Source organism: Melozone crissalis, unplaced genomic scaffold, assembly GCF_028551555.1.
Source record: "Melozone crissalis strain CALT ecotype California unplaced genomic scaffold, PUWL_Pcris_2 ptg000042l_1, whole genome shotgun sequence".
Lineage (NCBI taxonomy): Eukaryota > Metazoa > Chordata > Aves > Passeriformes > Passerellidae > Melozone > Melozone crissalis.
This window is the reverse complement of record NW_026535820.1, coordinates 22,971,310-22,989,259: the sequence shown is the minus strand read 5'-3', so window position 1 is coordinate 22,989,259 and position 17,950 is coordinate 22,971,310. Positions and strand designations below refer to the sequence as shown.

Here is a 17,950-nt window from a genome sequence, read left to right as displayed (position 1 = left end):
TATTATCAAATAAGGGTTTTGGTTGGAAAAATAATATAATAGTCATGTGTCAGTATTCACTTTCCATAAGACATAAATCAAATGGGCTAGTTCATAGGACAGTGAAGAAATTCAACCTTGTTCTGTGTTCTGCATATAACTGAGGCCAAGATTTTAGAAACAATCCACAACAATTTTGTGTGCATTTGTAATTTTGTCCCAGTTTTCCTGATATTTGGAGTATAAAGTTTCAAAGGTACCAAATATTCACAGCTGTAGTCAGATTTAACTAATTCAGACTTCGTCTGCTAATCACTGAATACTGTGTTGAGTAATTGCTCACATCCTGGATATTAGTCCTAAATTAGGATTTTTATCTATTTTAGAAACCAAAATTGTTTCTTAACAACTTCAGAGTTATCTGTCAAATAGAATGAAACTTCATGTCTGAAGCTGAAGGTCACTTACAAGGAGCTTGAGCTTTCTGTGGGATTGTGTTTTTCCCAGAAACCTACTGTCATCATTAGTCACACCTCAGTTTTTACTGGGACAGTACTGTGCCATTTGAAACTTTTTCTAGCTGTCAAGTAAAAGATGACCTTAACCTGTTGAAGAGTTTATCAGTCAACCTAATACTTACAAAGACTGAGCACATAACATGGTTATTATTTAAAGTTGTATTTTAAGCACTGAAATTACCTTACTAAATGATCTTCCATAAAGCTGCAATTATAGTTTCTACCCAGTGACTATGTAGGAATGTGCTAGAAGTGTTCCTTATTTTCCTTAGTGATGACACAAACTCTGTGGGGACTCCTACAGTAAAGTTTTGATGTTTTGATTGCCAAACTCCATGGTCTCAACAGAACCATCTCCAGGCACAGGATAATATTATGCATCGTGTTTCCTTGATTCAGGGTCCTTTTGTGCTGCAGCCCATGTGTGCTGTGATGGCAAGCCTGTTGTTGGGTGGGGGATCACATTTTGTGGATTTCTCTGGAAGTTCTTCCTGAGCCTGTGAAGCAGCATCTCTATAGGTCCCCTGGAGTCCCTTCACTGTGACCATGCTGCAGAGTTTACCTTTAAGGAGCGAGGCTTTCAGACCTGCAGTGCTTTTCAGACTGAGACCCTGAGAGGCTGGAGCTGGAAACTGAGGGATTTCATTGGAGAGCGAGGGCTGGTGCCTCTGTACTCTCAGCTGGGCCCTTTCTTGTGGGCACTTACCCTGAAAAAATGTTCCTGCCAAGGGCCTTGGAACAAACAGAAAAAAATACTCGAGTTTCAAAAGGAGTAAATTCCCTGTTTAGGTTACAAGGTATCCAAGGCAGCAGAAAACAGTAAATACAGTGAGTTAGCTTACCAGTTTGGGCTCATTAACTGTTTCTCTACAGCTGCGGTGAAGTTTGGTTTTTCTGAAGCTTAAATGTTTCTTGTTTTCCCCTTGTCAGAGATGAAGCAGCATTAGTTAATTACCTGTTTAAATGTGCCTCTGTTCCTGGGAACATCCTGTAAACTTGTTCTGGGATAGTGAATTGCCCTGGGTTCTTGGAGATTACAATGAACCATATTAAAGGTGGCAATGCAATTGATTGGGTGTAGCCATGTTCTGCTGTTTTTGTTTCTTGTGCCAGAAGATGTCCTCTGGGAGTTGTTTAGCCCGGAGAAAAGGAGGCTGAGGGGAGACTTTATTGCTTTCTCCAACTTCTTGAAATTAGGCTGTAGCCAGGGGGGGCATTGGTCTCTTCTCCCAAATAAGTGATGGGACAAGAGGAAGTGGCCGCAAGTTTGCCAGTGGAGGTTTAGATTGGATACTAGGAAAAATTTCTTCACGGAAAGAGTTGTTCTGTATTGGAACAGGCTGCCCAGGGAAGTGGAGGTGCCACAGTCCCTGCAGGTATTTAAAAGATGTTTGGATGTGGCAGCTAGGGACATGGTTTAGTGGCAGACTTGGCAGTGCTGGGTTAAGGCTTGGACTCAGTCTTGGGGTTCTTTTCCAACCTCAGTGATTCTATATGTATCCTAACAGATTTTTTTTCCTTTGTTGCAGCTGCTGTTCAACCTAAGCTCTTTACCCACATTTGACCCCCACTCATAGTGTTTTCACTGTGAAGTTCTTAAAAAAAGCCTCATGCACCAAGATGCTGGCTGGCTGTGATCTGCTTTCCTTGGTGCTGGTGGGAGCGAGTGCAGTTCTGTGCTCAGCTGGCCTCTGTGTGCCTGGAGGAGAACTTCATTCCTTAGGTCAATTACATATTCCCAAGCCTTTCAGGGTGACAAGAAGCTAACACTGTAGGGCTTGCATGGTAGCTTCCCATAGGGAATGCAGACTCAATGAATATTTTATTTTGTGTTTTCTCCACAGGGATTTTGTGCTGACAAAAAGCCCAATGTGATCCTTTGAGTATCCCAAGCTGTTTTCATCTGAGAGGAGAACTTGAGCCATTGCCTTATGCTGGTACTGCAATGCTGAGTTCTAGCTCAACTGCTGTGAAGAATCTCCCTCTGAAGAGGAGGCTCTGTTTTCTGCTGAAACTTGTGTGCTTTGTCAGCTCAGTGTTAATATTTTGTGAATTTTTAATTTACTATGTGGTGATATTTCAATGCCGATGGCCAAACTTGAAAGGTGGAGCTCACATGGCTGAAAAAGAGACTTCAGCTTCAGTCCTAAAGGCCATCATTTTAGCTGATACACACCTGCTTGGTGAAATCAAAGGACATTGGCTGGATAAGCTAAGAAGGTAATTATTAATTTTTTAAAATTATCTCTAGCCAGTTTTAGAGTTTTTAGTAGTAGCTAATGGGACAACAATTCACTGTTCTATTAAACAGCACTTCATTAGAATTGTAATGAAAAAAATTAATCAGCTGGTATTACTTCTTGCATGTCTTGGTCCTGATTCATGGTGGAATTACACACCTACTGTCCTTACACCTTATTTCTAAGTATTTAATTTGGATTTCATAATATATTTTCATATTTCAGTGTGTAAGAGCCAGTTTCCCATTCCTATCACCAGGCTGTGTCTCTGTATTCAGAGCTAAGGATCCAGAAGTAAGGCAGTGATAACTGGTTCTGTGTTTTCCTTTCAGGGAATGGCAAATGGAGAGATCTTTTCAAACTGCCTTATGGTTACTGCAGCCAGATATTGTTTTTATTCTGGGAGATGTTTTCGATGAAGGAAAATGGAGCTCACCTCAGGTATGGCATCATCACCTGTCTCGTTTCAAAAAATGAGGATTTCTTGAAGGAAATGGAAGCAGATTAGGTATGCAAAGCTTTGTTTAATACTGCTTCAGTTGTCCTGTTGGTAGAAGTTTCTAGCTTTACACATAGGAGTTGAAATGTTGTGATTCTCCTTCATTTTTTGGAAGTACCTTGACAGTTTTGTGCCTCCTATAAAACTTACAAAATGCAAACATCTGAGTTTGTGCCTCTGTGTTATAGGCTTGTGATGGGCTGACCCTGGCTGGATGCCCATGCCCAACAAAGCTGCCTTGTCACTTCCGTGCTCAGCTGGAGAGGGGAGAGAAAGTGCAAACTGACCTGCCTCCTTTACTGACCTTGGTGTCTGCAGGGCTCTTCCTCTCACAAATTCTCGCTCCTCTCTCTGGCTGCAGTTGCAGAGTTTCCTTTCTTGCCCCCTCCCTAATTCTGTAATCCCAGCAGCACTGTCAGCCTTGGGATAGTGGTGGGTCCATCTTGGAGCTGGCTGCATTGGCTCTGTGGGACACAGGGCAGACTCCCACAGAATCCACCCCTGCAGCCCCTGCAGTACCAAAACCTTGCCTTGCAAAGCTACCACAAAACCTGTGATGCTGTGGAACAGCACCAATTTCTTCTTCTGTTGTTCTCCTGCAGGCCTGGGCAGATGATGTCAGGAGGTTCCAGAAGATGTTCAGGCATTCCGTTTTTACGGAGCTGGTGGCCATCGCTGGCAATCACGACATCGGATTTCATTACGAGTGAGTCTGTTGGTGCCAGGAGCACACAGGTGCCAAGAATGAAGTGCCAGCCTGCCCACAGTAACTGTGCTGGGTCTGAGGCACCTGTTTTGTGCTTATACAGAAACTTTTTGATCACAATCAAATTAGAAAGGGTTGTAATTTAGAGTAAGGCCTGTGCACAGAACAGGTTTATGCTTCTGTGACCATATGAGGGTTGTTCAGAGCTGATCCTTCTGCACTGACATGGAATCCTTGAAGCTGCTTTTCCTTGCATTGGGCCTCCTCCTTAGGAAGGCACCTGAGCATATTTGCACTCCCTTTAGCACAGGAGAGTGTAAGTGCCCTCACTGTGCTGGTGTTTGCACTGGTGGGAGGGGCTGGAGGACACAAGAGGTGTCAGAGCATCCCTGTGAGTTTCCTGAGTGATTGTGTGAGCTGGATATTGGAGCAGCAAGCTGCATGAATGGTCAGCAAACTGTAAAGCAACTGGGTCAGTTGAGTTCCAATGGCAATTTCTTACTCAGTTGTATTTTTGCTCTGTCACACAGAATGACTCCTTACAAGGTAAATAGATTTGAAAAGATTTTCAACTTCACTTCAGGAAAGCTGATAACTCGGAAAGGAATAAAGTGAGTATATTTAATTTTTTTCTAATGAAATAGTATGGGAATTCTTCACTTAGGGCCTTTTTTTAATCACCTACCTTATGATGTGTTAAACCCCAAACACTTTGTACAAACCTGTACTTTGATATGGACAGGAAGCTGAACTTAGATATTGGAATATGATCCCAATATTACCGGGTGGAACGTGCTTGGGCTGGTCTGACCCTTGCTGCTGTGTAAAGTGTAACAATTTCCTTTTAAATGGAAAAGTACTGTGGAGTCAGAATCCATTTCTCTGGTGTGCCTTTATACTTCCTTGCAGCTGTTAATGAGCCATGGCTGTAAACATAGCAGGATAAAGAAGCATGAACCAACCCCCTCTGTGTTTACAAATCAGGAGTTCCATTAATTTTAATAACTTCTTTAGTCTGCAGAGCTTAACCCTTGTTTGAGGAATTGGGGAACACAGCAGTTGTGTGTCTGCAGTTGTTCCACAAGGTGGGGTTGTGATGCTCGAGCTGGTTTTGGCTTGGAGCAGACCTCGGTGCATTCGTTCTCACAGCTGTGTCTCCGTGGCTGCACTTGGCTGCTGGGTGCTCTGGTACCTCCAGACCGTGCAGGAACCCAAAGAGGGAAGGCACTGCTGGGTTTGTGGAAAGGTCTTGAAGCCTCAGATTCAGGAAGGGAAGGCCCATTGCCACTCTGTGTTTGGCACCTGTGCCCTTGGGTTGTACTCACTCGTGGAAATGTGAGATTCAAAACCTACAGGTTCGCACTGGTTCCCTTAATTAAGAAAACATAAAGGTTTAATTAAAAATTCTGAACAGGTCTGGAAATAGTTGTGTCTATTTTAGGAAGATCTATGAGCTTCAGGAATGCTCAGTATAAAGCTGTTGCTTGTCATGCAGATGTGGGGTCCTCAAGATATGTATTTCAGCTGCTTAAAAAATAATTCTTAAGGAACATCTCCATGTCTCCTTTGATAAAACAGCACGGCAGAATTCTCCTATGCAGTTGCAGATGGCGTGTCTGGTATCCATTAACTGCAATGAGCTGCACTATTAATATGCCTAAAATAAATATTCTGAAATTATAAACTATTTTACAACAAATCTATGGTATAAAAGCAGCTTAATTTGCTAAAAGATAATTAATTTTTGTTTTACTATTGACTAGTATCTCTTAAGTGAAGCATTCAGCTTATTTTTGTTTTTTAAACAGACTGAATTGAACTGGGGATGTATCTCAAGCTGAATGTGTGACTAAATGGATATGAATCTTGTGGCAGAACTTAAGTTTATTTGAAATCTACAGGGAAGCCTTCTATTAAGAATAAAATCCTGTGTTATGTGTCAGAGACTGCAAAGTACAAAACTAAGCTTGTTCAGGGGAGTCACCCAAATGCAGTGCTGTTCAGCTTTTCAGTTGTTCTGAAGAAATTCAGTGTCTCAAATGCTGTCTCTGAGGTCTAAACTGGGTGGGGAGAGAAGCAAGTTCTCCTTTCCCTCACAATTTAGTTTAGTGATGAACTTCTAACATTCCACTAGAATACAACTTAAGTATCTATTAAATATAAAAAAATCTTTAGTGTAAGCATGAAGCATAAGCTACATTGTACAGCCTAATCAGCAACTGCATAAAGGAGCCAACCAGGCAGAGACATGGCTGTGGTACAGATACTCAGAGGAGGATTTGGAACACCTGATTTCAGGAGCTGTTACATTCTGCTGCTTTGTTGAGCTATGTCCAACTCAGGAACACTTGCATTTTATAAAATGAAGTTTATCCCACACCTGTGAATGAACAACAAATGCCTTCCTGTCCTCCCCACTTCTCTTTGCCCACCCCCTGGTATTTTCCAGCTTTGTCCTAGTGAACAGTGTAGCCATGGAGGGTGATGGCTGTGCTGTCTGCCGTACCTCAGAGGCAAAACTTGTGGCACTTTCTCACAAACTGAATTGCTCCCAGCAGGTAAGAGATTATTAAAGATCTGATTACAACCAGAGACTCCTCTGCCACCATGGGAATGCTGATACTGTAGCACAGCCAGCATACAACCAGACTGTCCTGAAAAAAATCTGCTTCCGATTTACAGTGCAACTTGTTAGCCAGTCTTTCTCCCCTCATATCCCTCTCAACCATATTTACTTAACTATTAACAGTGTTGCTTAGCACCAATGGTGTCAACTTCCTTGTCAGTGCTGCCAACAGAGTGTCATTTCCTCTGTTCCCAGAAATGGCAGTTCTGTAACCCTCCCTTTGACTCCAGATACATAATCCTGCATTTATATTTATGGATATTATTCTGTTTTATACCCTTCAAGCATGTTCTTTTAGATTCCTTATTCTACTGCAATCCTTTCCTTGTACCCTAGTAGTGTTTTAATTGTATTTTTTCATCATATCAAATTGCTTCTTGTATTTCCTTCCTCTTCCCTTTTCCATAGGCTGACAGGATGCACAGTAGGCAGCATGAGTGACTGGGCTGGCAGTCAATCAGGAAACCAGCTCCCAGTGGAAAAACTGCCAGACTCTATCTCCCCATGGCTGCCCTCAAACTCCTTTGCCTTGTTGGTGCAGAGATCCTGCTGCTGCTGCTTTCTGCCGCTGATGAAGCTCAAAAGTACACACTAAAGCAGCACAGAATCTGAAAAATATAAAAGCTAAAGCTTAAGGCATCACAGTCAGAAATGTATTTACAGCATGTACAGAATGGGGAGTTTCACCAGTCCACAGTAAAACACTTAGGAGTTCATTCAGTGGGTAGAATAACTGAGCTGAACTGCTTAACAAAAACCAAATCCAACAACCCCACCCTCCCTAACCCCTTAAAGCCTAACTCTTCTTTAATTACTGTCACCCCTTCTATGGCTTAATTTTGTTCACAGAAACCAAATCACTCCAACAAAAGATGCAGTGATGTGGAAAAGCTTCCAGCTTCAGAACCCATCCTTTTACAGGTGTGTTAGAGGTGAGGTGAGGCAACATACTGACATGTTGTTTTTGTGGATATATTACTGTTGCAGAAAGGCTGGATCACTAACAACCAATCCTTGCTTTTAATTACTCCCAGCATTATCCTCTCTATCGGAAAAGTGATGCTGAATGCACTGGAGAAGATTCTGCTCCTCCAGAGGAGAAAAACATCCCCTTTAAAGAGAAGTATGATGTGCTGTCTCAAGAGGCATCACAAAAGGTTTGATTTCTTGGGAACTTGAGTGGCAGTGGGTGGGTGAGAGGGGGACATGACTGTAGATATAAATAGGTTAAAAAATTGTGGTAAGGCTGTTGGCTGAGACAAACAGAGCACAGCTGCTGCTGTCTAATGAGGCCTGGGAGAGGCTGCTTGTTAGAGCTGCTCCCCTGAGAATCCTGACCAATCCTGGCCTTGGTCCTGCCAGGTTTCCCAGGTACAGCTCCTAAGTCTTGGGACTCTTAAATCTGCTGTGCTGCCATTACCTCCACTTCAGCATTCCGTACTGTGTAAATTATTGACACACCTGGTGTGAAGCCACAGTTTTCCAACACTTTGAAAGCATTATTTCTGCTGAATTAGTAACTACAAAAAAATGTAAAGTATTCCCTTAAAACTCAATGATCATTGTTTTTTTCCTTCTGCATAAATGTCTTCACTCAAAGATTGTCATTACAAGATTCCTCCTTAGACAAGAAAACAGCATTGCTTTACTAAACCCAAAGTTTTTCTCTGTGATATCCACAGCATGCTGTTGCCTTTGTTCTGATCTGTATGAAAAAAAAAAAGCCCAGTACTTGGGATCAGGGGCTAAATGGGTTTCATTGATATTGCAATACCAACAGACTTCTTACTGGAAAACAGAAGTTTACAGAAATAACTCTGTAAGAATATGAGAATTGCCATAATGTTCAAAGGAAAAAAAGGAGTTTTTAAGTTCAATTTCTTTTTAGCTGTGACATAATTTTTGTGCTTTATCATTTTGTGTTCTAGCTGCTATGGTGGTTTCAGCCCCGTTTGATTCTCAGTGGGCACACTCATAGTGCTTGTGAAGTGCTGCATGCAGGGAAAATTCCAGAAATCAGTGTCCCATCATTCAGTTGGAGGAATAGAAACAATCCTAGTTTCATCATGGTAAGTTTTAATTTTTTTTTTATTTTTGTCAGATAACTTTCATAGATAAATCAACATGGCAGTCAGCTATATTTTAAAACTGATTCTACCTGTAAAAACGAAAAATAATAAAAAAAAAACTGCCTACCCACCCAACCCACTCAGTACACTGCATCCACTTTATAAAGTACATCTGTGGGAGCCACATGTTCCGTGTGGTACAAAGCAACGCTGCTAAAGACCTAATTAGTATCTGGGTACATTTTCTTAGAAAGAGGGTGCACTGTAAACTATTGACTTGTAAAAATAATCAGTATTGTGCACTGAACAGTAGAAAGACCAGTTTGGCTTGGCTGATTTACCAGCTATGAAAACAAGACTGTATCCACCTCAAACCCTTTTGCACGGTGATCATGGTTTTCAAACGTGTGCATTAATGCAGTGAAAGTGTTTGTGACGTGCCCACAGCCTCCTCATTGCCAGTTCACATTTTATACAGTGTGTTGGTTATGCTTGTGCAGGCAGTTCCAGTGCTCAGTATATCCTTAGAGGTAAATCAATTAGTTCCCCAGTTCAAAAATAAAACAGAACTCTTAGAAACTTGGAGTAAGAAGCAAAACCTACGATCTGTTTACAGAGGAGTCTGTGACTTGGAGAGGGAAATCTTTTATGCATGTTTTACTGCTGTTGAGTTTAGGCTGCTTAATACACAGGTAACCCCAAATGTTTAAATTCATTTTATGCAACTGTTAATATGTGTTGTTGAAAGTAGTTCTGTTTATTTCATAGTCCTGAGAGTAGCTGCCTTCAAACTGCACACACACTCTGCACACGCCAGACAGCACATCTTCACTGCAAAACAAGAGGTTGGCTAATTAAAGTGGCATCCTCTTCACTACTGTTTGAACTCTCAGCCTCAATCTGCTGTAAACTTTAATTTAAACTGCAAAGTAAAGCCAAAACCCAACAAAGTTCTTTGTTGCTCAAGTTCCTATTCCTAATTTGGATTAGCCAACATGTGTTTTTGCAGCATGTACTGGGTAAGGAGGGGGGCTTGGGGAAGGAAGGGGCACATTCACAAAACCTAACTTTAGCTTGGAAAGGCTCCTTCCAGGTGGATTTGCAGCAGCTAAAGTTAGGCTTCTCTTGAAGGCAGATCAGATGAGGAGCCCAGCTCTTTATGCTAGATGGGAAGATTGGCCTCTGGGCTAGTGTTGGCCTGGTGAATATTCCAGTTAGTGTCCAGCACCACAAGGTATGGACTCTTCAGCCCCCCGGAGAAGGCACTGGTACTAGGAAACTGGCCCCAACCCTTGCCCCCCAACATAGGGATTTAGAAATTGGAGATCTGACAGCTGTGGTGTTCACTCCTGATTCAGAACCCACTGTAACACAGCAAAGTGACAGTCTTCATTTCTTTTCCAGGGCAGCATAACACCAACTGACTTCTCCCTCCAAAAATGCTTCCTTCCATTTGAGAGCAGAGTCTTCACTATCTACTGTGCAGCAGGTGCTCTGCTTGTGATCCTGGTACTAGCTCATGTTCAGCTTCTCACTCCACCGTTTTATTTTGCTCAGCGTTTAATCAGTAAGCATAAAGCAGTATGAAGAGCCAGACATCTGCATTCAGTCACTGAAATACCAAAGCTGAGAACAGTCAAACATCAGACTATATTCATGCCAGCAAATGACCTAATTTGACTGCTAGTCTGAAGGCAGGTTGCATTTACACATACCATAGAAGTCCTATACAGCTGATATGACTACTACAGGATAAATAATTAACTGAAATGAACGTTTCATGCTGTACAAAAATACTGTATTCGACAATCAAATGAGTCCTTTTCCTGCTATAATTTTTGTATCAAATATGTATATTAAAAGTGTAACTGTACATTATGTAAATCCTATAGCCTCATCACTTGTCTGCACTTGTGTCTTACCCTGGTGGAGGCTGAATCTTGCAAACTGGAAATGCTTCTCTGTTTTATTGCTGCATGGCCCTTCAAATGTCATACTTGTGTTTGTTAGGGTCAGGCAGAATCTGGATGCATCAGCACTGAGAGATGCAGATTTCCATAACCTTTTTAGTGTTGTGTGTAAGGGACTGTGGTTTGGGACAAGAAATCTTCTGGTTCCTGACACAGTAAATTGTTAGCTGACTATAAGTTGCAGTTATCCATCTACCAGACAACACGGGTAAGAAAAGCTCGAGGATCCAGTTTGCTGATACACACTTGAAAACTGCTTTAAAAAAAATTAGGGTGACACCTCAAGCTGCTGCTTTCAAAAAGATGTGCTATGATGAGCTTAAAAAAGAGGGCCCTGTTGCATCCCAGAGATCTGTGGTGAGGGGCCCTCCAGTTGCCAATCTCCTGCAAGAAGGAAGGTCAAATACAGCTGCAGTAACATTATCCTATGCCTCAGCCCTCAGTCTACAGCCAGGGATAGGAATGCACCTTATTTTACATTCCACAAGCTCCCTTGACTTTAGGGTAGTGTCACATTTTGAATTGCGCCAGCTCCTCTGTGGGGAGGCAGAGGCCACCAGCTGTGCCACAAAGACAAATCTGAGTTCAGTGTCTCCAGTGTGTGGGGGCAGGTGGGACAAGCCTACTGCTGCTCCCCACCCATCCCAGGAAAAAACAGAGGGACTACTTCACACCAGGACCAGTTTTCCTGCTGATGTTCCTGCAGAGGCTGGGAGTTGTAACCTGAACTCCTGGGCTGGGGCTAGCTTAAAAACAAAAAAATACTATCTTTTGTTATTCATTCTATTACTTTCTTTGGCATGACAAATAAGAAAATTCTGTTTACTGTTAGTTTATTCCACCCAGCCTTTCACTTTTTGGGAAATACGAGTAAACTGAACATAGAGATTTCTGGGAAGAGAAAATGGTCATATTATAGCATCTAAAATGGGATTGTTTTATATTCAACTGGAAACAAGTTCTCAATTGGACTGTAGTCTGATTTTAAAAAAGATGACTGATTGGGGTTTATAACTAATAACAATACAGTAAAAAGTTAATAAAACCTGCTGATTTATATGCCAGTGTGGGGACTGTGTTAGCTCTTCATCTCTCCCTAAATTTAAAATGAAGTGGGGGGAATGGTCCGAAGTGTGGTAAAACATTCTATAAAGTAATGTAGTCTAACACTTCTCTAGGTTTCTGTTATTGCAACTGTAATTTTAGACATTTGTACAGGTTATCTTGGACACAGGAAAAGTATATAGTCACAGACATAAAACACCTATGTATAAAATATAAAGCAGTGTTATAGTTACTAAAAAGGACATGCCTTATTGCTACAGCAATTCTTGCTTTTTATATATTGTACTGTACCACAACTTGTTTTGAGAATGTCATTTGCATAAATTATTCAAGTTTGAGAAATATTCACACATTTTGATTCTACAATATTTAAAATAAAATAATTTTCTAATGTGTCTCTTTATTAAAAGAGAAATAAAAATGTCATCTTGTAATTCTCTTAGGCCAGACACAAGGGTTTATACACCTTTTTTTTTTTTTTCTTATCTTCTTTCTCGCTATTTACTTGCACAATGAAAGCCGCTGTTGGTACAAAGATTGAAGAGCTCTATATAATGGTGCTTTACACATTCACAATCGGTCTGTGCAATTGTGAAGTTCTATGAATGACCAAAGAATTACCAAACATATTTTCTAAATATAAAGGACAAAAAAAAAAAAAGAAATAAGAAAGAAAAAGAAAATAAAATAAATCCTTGTTTCCCATTAAAACAACACCAGGTTGCAATTTGGACACTTGAATGAATTCCAATGTTTTAAAGCTGAGACTTCAAAAGAGAAAGGCATGTTTGCTGCAACATCCGGTGACTGTAATACCTTACTTGGAAAGGTAAGTGGTTAATTTGCATAATTTATAATTTTTATACTAAAGAGCATTTTTATATAAACCAGAAAAAAACCCCTAAACTCTACAGATAAAGTTCTTACCTCCAGTCACTGCTGCAGGTAAGGTTGACATCAAGCTGTACAGCGCAATCAAAAACATACTTACATCTTAGCTCATTTTACAGGTACAGCCATAATCAAGGCACAAAGATCTTCTACAAGTATTTTTCTTCAATAAAGTTGTACAAAATAATATTACATTTTACAGTCTGTACAATATAATAAACCAGCAGTAAAACAAAAAATATATATAGGGAGAGGACTGTTGTCCAAGAATGATCAGAACTAAAAGGATCATTTGTGGACAGCACAAAGAACATAAGTGAGGGTGGTAAATCTTCTGCCTAGATGCAACAGGCTGAAAAGTAGCTGTAATTCAAATGCCTGAGGTGTGCAGAGACACTTAGCTCCAAAACCCCAGAAAAATTGCTTTGTCTTCACCGTTCCTCTCATTATCTACTCTACTTCCTGTGCCAGTAACGGCTTAAAAGAGGAGGTCACTTTATCAGTTGACCTGCAACTCAGAAATGCTAAAAACTGTGACAGAGTAATAAATATTGTGGTGCTGCTACATTGTGTGTCTACTTCCTCAACAGTATTTAATAACCTGATACAAAGTGCATTAATCTTTTTTTCACCCATCAAGTACTCTTCAATGTCATGTTAAAAAGGAAACCCACACAGAGGGATAGGTATGACTTCAGTGTCATCCAGATGACATACCGGTCTGAACTGAGGTTAACCCACTGGAAAAAATTTAGCAGGTCACGTTCAGTTTTAAAAAAACAAAAACCTAAGGGAACAGAGGTAGCCAAAGGGCTTAGTGGAATGACGAAGAAGTGGCATGTCAAAATAAAGCACAAAAATAGTCCCAAAAAAGCATGAAGGGAAAATAACCCAAACTTGCTTCAAATCAGCTTTAAGGTTAAACAATTAAAAGTAAACAAAGTGAAGAGACTGACTTTTCTATAGTATATTCTTCCACCCTGTGTGGGGTAGTATCAAGAGAAAGAGTAAGGAGCAAAGAATTTAAAACCACAGGTTCCACGGTGATCCCCCTCACAAGAGTTCGTACTGGCGGAGGTGCATCCTCTGGATGATGTCTCGGCAGTCGTTGAACACTCTGCGGATGTTTTCTGTGTCCACTGCACATGTGAAGTGTGGGTAGCAGTAATGCCGGCCGTCCCCACTCGCTGTACTTATCCTCTGTGCAAACAGGGAGGCAAAAACAAAAAACATCAGGGGCCATGCCGTGAGATGTTTCCCATCTCAGCAGTCTACAGACTTGGGGGAACCAGGAGCCCTGGGAAATCTGTACACATATCACTAAAAAGAGTAAACAAAAGGAAGGGAGGGCTGTGGTCTGGTCAGTCTGAATGACAAATCTGAAATGAAGATTACAAAACATTATGGATACTGGGGTCAGGACAGGAGTCATTAGTGGGAACCACGGATGCCATCCTTAACTGCACAGGCTGTCACCATTTGTGCATCACTTTGCAGCCCAATCTGTGCTGCTGACAGCTGTGCAGCCTGCCATGCAGCTGCCCCAGGAATTGTTTCCTCTTCTTTTTCTGGTGCCATCATGTGGCAAATTCTTGAACTCTTGTTTTACATCAGCAGCACAAAACCAAAAGCCTCCCAGTTGTGGAGCCAGCAGTGGCAGAGAACAGCATTCTACTGCTTCTGCTTCTTGTCTGTGGGCCCCTCAAGTTACCTTCACTTAGAGCACCTATTAAGCCAGCTGAAGGATTGGTGTCATCATTGAGCCCACAATTTGGTGGAATTGTCACCAGAGTGGCTGGGTTCACTTAGAGTAATAAAACATGCAAAAATCTAGTAAACATCAGACCATACAGAATTACATTTTCTCAAGGCTACTGCAAACCTTTTTAGGTTCTAACTTCAAGGATCATTTTTCTCATGGTTATCTTGTTAACATTCCCCAAGATCTTAAAACATATATTCAAAAAATATATCCTAATTTTTGTTCTGTATTACTATAGGACTGACAAATATAAATCCATTCTAGACCATTATCTTGCAGAATATAAACAAAATGTCATGAAAGCAGAAGGTCAGTTTTAGGATAATGATTTCTATAACTATTTTCTAAATTTTATTATAAATTACTCTAGCTAAACAACAGAAGAGTGTTCCATCTCACTCAGGCTACACCATATATTTTTAACACAGGATTTATTTTATGTGTAGGTTTGACCTTTTAAATACCTGAAGCTACAGATATGCAAAACTATAGGCATTTAGAAGCCATGATTTAGACAATTAGATCAACAAGAAATTGCAGACTTTTTCCAGGTAATTTAGGAAATATTCCACATTCAACACTGATTCCACAGGGGTGTTCATACACAGTCTAAAAATTATTTTCTTACCATGTGATTTTCAATACCAAGTTTGATGCTTAACCTCATGAAAAATACTGAGAACTGTCTGCTTGTGTTTATCATGCACTGATTTCACTCATGTCTATGGCAGTAAGCTGCCCACAGTGTCCTGGTTACATACACAGCATGCCATAGGATGTATTTTCAAAATATTAGGGGGCTGGCTGTTTTTTTCATGTGACAGCTCTTGCAGTCCTCTCATTTGAAGATAAATGCAGAATTGTCACCCCTACTCGACACTCACTTTGAAAAGTAGTGTGTTACTCAGCACCAGTTCACAGGGGGAAAAAAATCCCCCGGGACACTGATGAAAGAACATTTGCTTTCCAGGCAGGAATATTTAATACTGACATCCCTACACTGCAGGAGTCAGGATGACATGCAAATTTGAGGAATCCTGGCCTGTGTGTTTGCGCAGCAGCTCCTTCACCTCCCAGATTCAGGTTTTGTAAAACCAGCAGGACAGGAACCAGAGGGGCCATGCCACTGTTCTAACAGAGGTGTATGCACACTGGGGATGTATTCAAACTAAACATCAGCAGCTGGAGAGCCCTGTGTGCAGAACACCAGAACAGGGCTGGGGAGCAGCCTCACCCAGGAGCACAAAGACACACTGCCTCCAGGAAGAGTCTGGGAGAAGAAAGGATGTGCCCAAGCTGAAGGACAGAGGATTTCCCACAAGATACATTTCCAGGACAGGGAAATGCCCTTGCCAGCCCAGCCCTGAGGTGCAGGCCCAAGCCCAGCCACCCCTCCCATGCTGCTCCCTGACTGAAATCCAAGGGATTCCAGCCTGCTGCCCAACCCTGAGGGGCCACAGCCCCCACACCAGCCCTGAAGCCAGGAGCTGACATCTTTTGCCTTTCTAATCTATCCTATGTAGCAATAGTTATTGGAAATGTGGTCAATTTTTAACCTCCTACTAAAATTCCTCAAATTACAGGCTTTTAATTTGCCACTACCATTCCTACAGCCAGGCAGTTTTAAGGGGTGCAGCACCATGGTACTGACTGTCACACATATCCATGGTTTATGCAGACCTACTACCATGATAAAAATCACAATAAAGCATAATAAACACAGGCTTCTCTGAACCATGCCTGAAAATTTAACAGAGTGGGGAAAGGAAAAGGTCATAAATCAAGAAACTTGGGGAAGAAAGTATAAAGCAAAGCCAAGGCAGACACAGGTAGAACATACAGGCCTTTTCTTCCTGGCACCTGGCTAAGGCCATGAGATGTTAGTCTGTATTTGTCCTGTGCCTCTTACCACTTCCTCTCTGAAACCTCAGCCTTTTGTGCCTGACCCCATGGAACTGGAAGTGGCCATTTCCACTTGGCCCTCTCCCACCTTGCCCTCTCCAGGCACGGCCACGTTACTCAGAGCACTGCGCCAGGAGACAGACGTGTTAGAGAGGAGATGCTCTCTGCCAAACCTGCAGCAGTTGCAGGGCAATGAGGGAGAAGCTGCTCTGGCCCCATGCCTGGTGAGCCCCAAGGAGTGTCTGGCAGCTGGCAGATGCTGGCCCCAGCACCAGAGCTTCCCTTGCCCCCAGCACCCACAGGGGTTTCCTGGGGGGCTGCAGTGCCTATGCCCCCTCCCCTCCCTGCTTCACAGGTGGCCTCCTTCTGTAATGCCAGGGAGTCATGGCAGGTGAGGACCTTGCCCTCAATGTGTGTTCTTAAATCATGAAAGTAGATAAAGGTGGGGAGTTTCACCCTAATTTCCCTGTAACTCATCCCTCTCCTTCCAGACTGGATATCATCACCTGCTTCACAGGATTCCAGCATCACCACAGGAGAGATTTGCCTTGAAGGGATTTTTTTTTGGTAACTCTTACATTAACACAGCACAATCTGACATTTCCCCTCAGGATCTGGAAGGCTAAGGCAGCAACTGGAAATCCCCAAAGTGTGAATACAGTAAATTGCTTCTTTCTTGGTGCGTCAGCAGCTGTAAATCCTAACAATGCTCATAAATGCATAATGACGACAAAATTCTTAATTCTAACAACTCAATTTGTTGTCTCAAACACACACATATAGTTTCTACCAGTAGGGCATGATGGATGAGCTTTGGTTCTGGTCTCTGGTGCTGCTCTGCACTGTGGGAACAATTGAGAATGAGTGAAGCCACAAGTGATACTGGATTACACTCTCCGACAGCAGGGCTGGGCTGTGATTGTGTGCCTGACAATCGCTTTCACCTTCAAAATGGAAACTGCACTTCTTCACTCCAGCTATAGAGGAAACCTTAATTGCAAGAAAAATGTGACTAGACAAGGAAACTTTATCATGATGCTTCACTAGAGCCATGACACCAGTCCAAAGGTGAGGTAAACCTCCTAAATGTCAAACCAGAAATCTTATTTAAGCATAAAATCATAAAATCTGCCTTTTTTTTTCCTTTTTAAAATTCCTGCTGTCAGCTGATCACTGCCAAACTCCTTGAAGGAATGCAGGATAAAAGTAAAAAAGTCTACTTGTTTATGCATGGATTCTACATGATCATTCCAAGCACTAGCACTTACTGTGTGACAATTAGCATGGCAGGTGACTTTATACAAAATGGGCATTAAAAAGTGCAGCACTGAGGAAGGTTCTGCAAGAAGGGCAGCTGAAAAGAACTAGGGAATTGCCAGACGTTGTCCTCTCCTTCTAGCTTTCTGCAAAATCCCATCAGTTTTCCCTAAATAAACTATGCCATCTGTCAGTATTTCCTATGATAGAATCACACATAAGATGAAAATTACTCACTAAAAACTCATCCCGGATGAAGAACTTGGCTCTTGTGACTTTGGGGTCTTCTCCTGCATCTGGTATTGCTGTTCAATTAGAAACAAATGACATCAGAAACACAAAAACCAAATAATCATCTATTTGTAACAAAAGATTTAATAAGAAGGAAGTAGCCCTTCAGTAGAGAAATTGAAATGTTAAATACTAGAGGAGATTCCCAGTAGGTAATTCTAAAATTAAGTTAGTA

The 17,950-nt window shown here is 41.6% G+C and overlaps 2 protein-coding genes across 7 annotated transcripts in view; one reads left to right on the top strand and one right to left on the bottom strand.

Annotated features, from left to right (window-relative positions):
• MPPE1 (metallophosphoesterase 1) overlaps positions 1–12,364 on the top strand; it is a 31,654-nt gene extending 19,290 nt beyond the window's left edge. For 4 of the 5 annotated variants that reach the window (XM_054284583.1, XM_054284581.1, XM_054284579.1 and 1 more), the window contains exons 2-10: positions 2,342–2,717; positions 3,070–3,178; positions 3,839–3,942; positions 4,473–4,553; positions 6,392–6,500; positions 7,418–7,489; positions 7,603–7,725; positions 8,497–8,637; positions 10,042–12,364. In XM_054284583.1, coding sequence (XP_054140558.1) covers positions 2,443–2,717; positions 3,070–3,178; positions 3,839–3,942; positions 4,473–4,553; positions 6,392–6,500; positions 7,418–7,489; positions 7,603–7,725; positions 8,497–8,637; positions 10,042–10,224 — 1,197 coding nt within the window. In that variant the 5' untranslated portion in view covers positions 2,342–2,442 and the 3' untranslated portion in view covers positions 10,225–12,364. Of the gene's footprint in view, positions 1–828; positions 2,221–2,341; positions 2,718–3,069; positions 3,179–3,838; positions 3,943–4,472; positions 4,554–6,391; positions 6,501–7,417; positions 7,490–7,602; positions 7,726–8,496; positions 8,638–10,041 lie in introns of those variants that run through there. The other variant, XM_054284582.1, reaches the window with a different exon arrangement.
• Positions 12,041–17,950, bottom strand: part of GNAL (G protein subunit alpha L) — a 180,092-nt gene continuing 174,182 nt past the window's right edge. For both annotated transcript variants that reach the window (XM_054284575.1, XM_054284576.1), the window contains exons 11-12: positions 17,722–17,789; positions 12,041–13,763 (exon numbers count right to left, since the gene is read on the bottom strand). In XM_054284575.1, the coding sequence (XP_054140550.1) occupies positions 13,617–13,763; positions 17,722–17,789 (215 nt within the window). In that variant the 3' untranslated portion in view covers positions 12,041–13,616. The remainder of the gene's footprint in view (positions 13,764–17,721; positions 17,790–17,950) is intronic.